We start from the raw sequence: 5,799 nt of genomic DNA, 5'->3' as shown, positions 1-5,799 counted from the left end.
GCCCAAGAGTGGCATTTTGTATGTCGGCATGAACTAGGGCCGCGAGACATGAACTTCGGCCGTTTTTGTGCGTTGGCGAGTGTGTTGGCCACTGGCTAGTGTGCCGGCGTGAACCGTGGGGTGATCATTTTGTAGGCTGGCATGTGTACCGACTGTTGGTGCTCAGGCCGGCATGAACTATGGCCGCTGGCATGGCTATGGCCGTGGCTATTTCAGTTTTTACTTTATTTTTCTTGCAAAAGAACACATGGCGCCGGAATAAATGTGTCCGTCGGTTGGGCGCAACGGCTGTTCCGACGTGGCCGGACAACAACCCTTTGCCCTACTCAAAAGGACAGAATTCGGACAAAACGGACGATGAGTCGTGCGTTGGAGTTGGCCTAAGAGACGAGTTTTAATCTATGGCCCATCCACTAAATCGTTTGTTATTTTGAACATAGTACAATGGAGATGCCCATATATACGCATATGCTCACATCCCTACCTCTATGAGCACCTCCGGAATACCGAGTTAACACAACATTTTAAGATTGATGAGGCCATCACAGTGTCTTCGTAGTCAACGGATACGTCTTCTCCCACAGAACAAACATCGAAGAAATATCTGAAGAAAAAATGTGAGCACGAGTGCAGTTTTACCAAAAAAAAACTAACCATCTCGAGTCCAGTTCGCGAATCGTTGGTATTTCCAACCTCAAACGTATCCAATAATTTGCCCGGCCGGTCACCGTCACTGCACACTACACTGGCCTCGATTCTTTTATCCGCTCCCCCAACCCCGCATTGAATGGGCAGCTTTGGTCAAATGACCCAGTGCCCGTAGTGTTCATCGCTTCGCGGTTCTTTTTAATATGCCGACCCTGCGACAAATATGGCCTGACTGAAGTCACTGAAGAATCCCTTCCATTGATTAACATTTCAGTTCCCATCGAAGAGAGAAAGCAGACAGAGCCGCCGCTGCCTGGCCGCAGAGCTGCAGCAGCAAGGTCCCATGTGTGTGTGTGTGAGCATTGAACTCGGGGATACATGTGTTTCGGCCAGGAGTCGACCAGGAGTAGGTGAAGAGTGGAGATACGTAGTGTCTGACGTTGCCCATGCTGTGGACACGTAGTGTCTGACGTCCAGTCCGGCTCGTCGGCATGCCTATTTATTCCCATCTCCGGGGCAGTGATCAACACCCAGTTTCGTGAGCAGGAAATTGAAGTACCCCAGCTAGAGCCTAGGCCAAGAAGCAGAGCGAGCGATCATCATTCATCAATGGAGAAAGGCACGCCTGCGCTCGGTTGGGCCGCGAGAGACGACTCCGGTCTCCTCTCCCCGTACAGCTTCTCGCGAAGGTCTTCCTCTATCCAGTCCCTCCCTGACATGGCGGTACTCTGCTTCTTGCGCTGTGCTGATGAATTCCCGTGATGCACCACAGGGTTCAGAAGGACGAGGATGTGACGATCAAGGTGCTCTTCTGCGGGATCTGCCACACCGACCTCCACATCGCCAAGAACGAGTGGGGCAACGCCCTCTACCCCGTCGTTCCAGGGTGGGTAAAACCAACCAAAACATATTATCGATGGTCTACGACTGTAATGGTGGATTGATTGTTACCGTCTTGCCGGCGCAGGCATGAGATTGTCGGCGTCGTCACCGACGTCGGCCCTGGCGTCAAGAGCTTCAAGGCCGGGGACACGGTGGGCGTGGGCTACTTCCTCGACTCCTGCCGCTCCTGCCACACTTGCAGCAAGGGGTACGAGAACTACTGCCCCACCATCGTGCTCACCTCCAACGGCGTGGACTACGACGGCGCCACCACCCAGGGCGGTTTCTCCGACGTGCTCGTCGTCAACCAGGATTACGTCCTCCGCGTCCCGGAGAACCTGTCTCTCGCCGGGGCCGCGCCGCTGCTCTGCGCCGGCGTCACGATGTACAGCCCGATGATGCAGTACGGCCTGAACGCGCCGGGGAAGCACCTCGGCGTCGTCGGCCTCGGGGGCCTCGGCCACATGGCCGTCAAGTTCGGCAAGGCGTTCGGGATGACCGTCACCGTAATCAGCTCGTCGCCGAGGAAGCGCGAGGAGGCGCTCGAGCGCCTCGGCGCCGACGCGTTCTTGGTCAGCCAGGACGCCGAGCAAATGAAGGTAACCTTTTTTTGCCCCCTCCATTGATTCTTGGCACGGTGGCGATTGACAAGGGTACGTCGTTGGGCGCAGGCGGCGGCGGGCACGATGGACGGCATCATCGACACGGTGTCGGCGGGGCACCCGCTGGTGCCACTGCTGGAGCTGCTGAAGCCGATGGGGCAGATGGTGGTGGTCGGCGCGCCGAGCGAGCCGCTGGCGCTCCCGGCCTACGCCATCATCGGAGGCGGCAAGCGCGTGGCCGGAAACGGCGTGGGCAGCGTCAGCAGCTGCCAGGCCATGCTGGACTTCGCGGGGAAGCACGGCATCACCGCGGACGTCGAGGTCGTCAAGATGGACTACGTCAACACGGCGATCGAGCGGCTGGAGAGGAACAACGTGAGGTACCGCTTCGTCATCGACGTTGCCGGCAGCCAGCTGGGCGCATCCGCTTAGTGCTCCGATACGTAGACGCTCGGCGGTCACCGGCCACGTGAGGTCGTGATTTGTGGTGTTGTTATTTCCATGGGTTGGTGTGTGCATTTCCAGATTTTCAGGTGAAATAATTGCTTCGTGTGTTGTTTATTCTGGCCATGTTCCGTTCTCGAATGTTACCTATAAAAAGCAAATGAATATTCAGGCCTTCTCTTGGAAAGGCGTTCAGGGTTTCTTTCGACCACAAGGTTCTCAGCCGCCTGATGAAAACCTGACGGCTGGATGTGCGTCTTCAACCTCCAGCCACCCTCTTATTCCTTCGAACCGCCGAGCGACCGCCTGCTGCCGACGCCCACGGCCAGCGTCGCTCCTGCAACCGCCTCGCCACTCTTGCCATCGCCTCCGCGGCCATCCCTCTAGCTCCGAGCCTCGCTGTTTTTTTCTCCGGCGAACTTGCACCATCGCCCCACCCCTACCCTAGAATAGAACATGGGGAAGGTTCTCCGGTCAGCCCCCCTCCCCCAGCTGCAACTGTTTCTTCCTTACCTCCGGCACCTCCTTTTTTCTAGCGAAAATCGACTGGCCCAAATCGGATTTCAGGCGACTCACGATTAGCTATTGTGATATTGGTTTGGAGATGGGGATGAAATCTATTCGATGGTAGAGAGGTGATCAATCTAAGCACTATTATAGTCGGTGGATATCTTTTTCATCACATGTGATTCGGAAATTTCATTTTTTTTAAATATGCTGATAATGTACCATTTCATTGATAGGGTGGAAGGAAGTACAAAGTGCAGCTTCTAGCCACGTATACAAGTTGGCGTTAAGGTTCACGTTGACCAGAGGGAGAGGGGTTGCTCATCCCAACAAAGCAAATCATGTTACATGGATAATTTTGTCTAGCCCTTTGCCACCGGCCCTAACCCAACAATGCACCTTCTCTTGGATGTCGTGGATGAGCTTGGCCGTGGAGGGCTGCACGCCATCGATGATGGTTGCGTTGCATTGTTTCCATGTAAACTAAGCCGTGAGAATGATGTCATGGCTCTAGGTTAGGTGCGCGAAAGCATCACATAACAGGAGAGTGCATCGGCATCGGAGGGGCATGAGCGTAGTGAGCGTGGGAGCGAGCTCGGTGATGGAATGGCCCTCCAGCTAAGGTTCCTTCCAGAGCGACACAACCGTCCATCCCCTAAAGTCCAGACCATGGAGGCGCGGAAGAACCCGCGGACCTCGGGTTCGCAGGGAAGTTGTAGGTGGCACTAAGGCCGAGATGGGTCATCGATTGAAGCCAGAGCCAGCGTGTGCGAGGAGTGATGAAGATTGCAGATAGCTAGGCCACAAAATAAGAGAGGACGACATACTTTGGGCCAGCTAAGGGCATCTCCGATGTCGACCCTCAAACCGTCCGCAAACGTCCGGACCGCACGGTTCGGATGTGTTGTGCCATCTAACGTGGTCCTGCATCGTCTGCAGGGCAGTCCAGAAGCACTTTCTCCCGCAAACCGGAGACAACGTCGGGGGGCTTTGCGGACGTCCAGACAGCAACCACGCCCGCTTCTTACCACCCTAGCCCATTTAAAACCCTCCTCCCTCGCCCTCGCGTGTTCCCGCCCGGCGCCAGCTACCTGCATTCATGCCGATGGTGAGCGTCCGCTCCACATTGAAGCCAACCCAGAGCGGACGCAGCCTCTCACTGCCCCCGCCATTGAAGCGGTGCGCTAACCAAGGACGCCGCCCACTGCACGTCTGGCTGAACATGCCTCCCCGCCGCATTCAAACGTCTCCATTACCCCCGCACGTGTGCCGAGAAACCTCCTTCGGTCACACGTCCATTCACGAGCGGGTTGACATTAACCACAACGACGGGCAAGCTCCTCCCATCAACCGGCTATTTAAAGGAACCACTCCCCATCTCCTCCTTCCACCACTTTCTCCACCTTTTGATGGCATTCGACGAGCAGGAAGAGCAGTTCTCCGGTATAAAAGCCGGTTGTGTGGCCCGCCGAGCCTACCAGATACGAGCCAGGCAGCTCACTGCTCCACCTCCCTTGCCTAGCCCAACGGAGCAAGTTGCCGCTTCAAGCCTATGTGTGGTTCGGCAACTTGCAGCTCAAAGCTAGCTCATGAAGAAGGGCGAGATGCTCCAGGTAGGCACGCAGGGCAGCACGACAGAACGGGCATCGTGGCTGCCATGGACGAGGCCAACCGCCGTGCCATCCATAGAAAACTTTGTCGGCACCTTGCCTGGTCCACGGAGAAAGGCGCGGAGATCAACGAGTCGGTGATACGTCTCCAACGTATCTATAATTTTTTATTGTTCCATGCTATTATATTATCTGTTTTGGATGTTTTATATGCATTATTATGCTATTTTATATTATTATTGGGACTAACTTATTAACCTAGAGCCCAGTTCCAGTATCTGTTTTTCCTTGTTTTTGAGTTTCGCGAAAAAGGAATATCAAACGGAGTCCAAACGGAATAAAACTTTTGCGATGATTTTTCTTGGACCAGAAGGCACACGTAGGACTTGGAGTCCAAGTCAGAAGATTGATGTCTACTACGCAACTTTATTCTTGTAGACACGTGTTGGGCCAAGCGCAGAGTTTTGTAGGACAGTAGCAATTTTTCCTCAAGTGGATGACCTAAGATTTATCAATCCGTGAGAGGTGTAGGATGAAGATGGTCTCTCTCAAGCGACCCTGCAACCAAATACAAGAAATCTCTTGTGTCCCCAACACACCCAATACAATGGAAAATTGTATAGGTGCACTAGTTCGGCGAAGAGATGGTGATAAAAGTGTAATATGGATGGTAGAAATATATTTTTATAATCTGAATAAATAAAAACAGCAAGGTAGCAAATAGTAAACGGGCACAAAAACGGTATTGCAATGCTTGAAAATGAGGCCTAGGGTCCATACTTCCGCTAGTGCAATCTCTCAACAATGCTAATATAATTGGATCATATAACCGTCCCTCAACATGCAACAAAGAATCACTCCAAAGTTCCTATCTAGTGGAGAACATAAGACGGAATTGTTTGTAGGGTACGAAACCACCTCAAAGCTATTCTTTCCGATCAATCTATCCTAGAGTTCGTACTAAAGTAACACAAAGCTATTCTTTCCGATCGATCTAACCAAGAGTTCGTACTAAAATAACACAGATATGTCTCCATCGCATCTACTTTTCCAAACACTTTTACCCTTGTTTTGGACTCTAACTTGCATGATTTGAATGGAACTAA

The 5,799-nt window shown here is 53.0% G+C and overlaps 1 protein-coding gene across 1 annotated transcript; it reads left to right on the top strand.

Annotated features, from left to right (window-relative positions):
• Positions 1–1,169: 1,169 nt before the first annotated feature.
• Positions 1,170–2,776, top strand: LOC125556086 (probable cinnamyl alcohol dehydrogenase 8D). The gene is made up of 4 exons (XM_048718883.1): positions 1,170–1,337; positions 1,421–1,534; positions 1,616–2,129; positions 2,202–2,776. The coding sequence occupies exons 1-4, from the start codon at positions 1,258–1,260 to the stop codon at positions 2,562–2,564; spliced, it is 1,071 nt and encodes a 356-aa protein (XP_048574840.1). The 5' UTR covers positions 1,170–1,257; the 3' UTR covers positions 2,565–2,776.
• Positions 2,777–5,799: the final 3,023 nt, after the last annotated feature.

This window comes from Triticum urartu, chromosome 5 (genome assembly GCF_003073215.2).
Source record: "Triticum urartu cultivar G1812 chromosome 5, Tu2.1, whole genome shotgun sequence".
Taxonomy (NCBI): Eukaryota; Viridiplantae; Streptophyta; class Magnoliopsida; order Poales; family Poaceae; genus Triticum; species Triticum urartu.
This window is presented reverse-complemented; position numbering and strand designations above follow the sequence as displayed.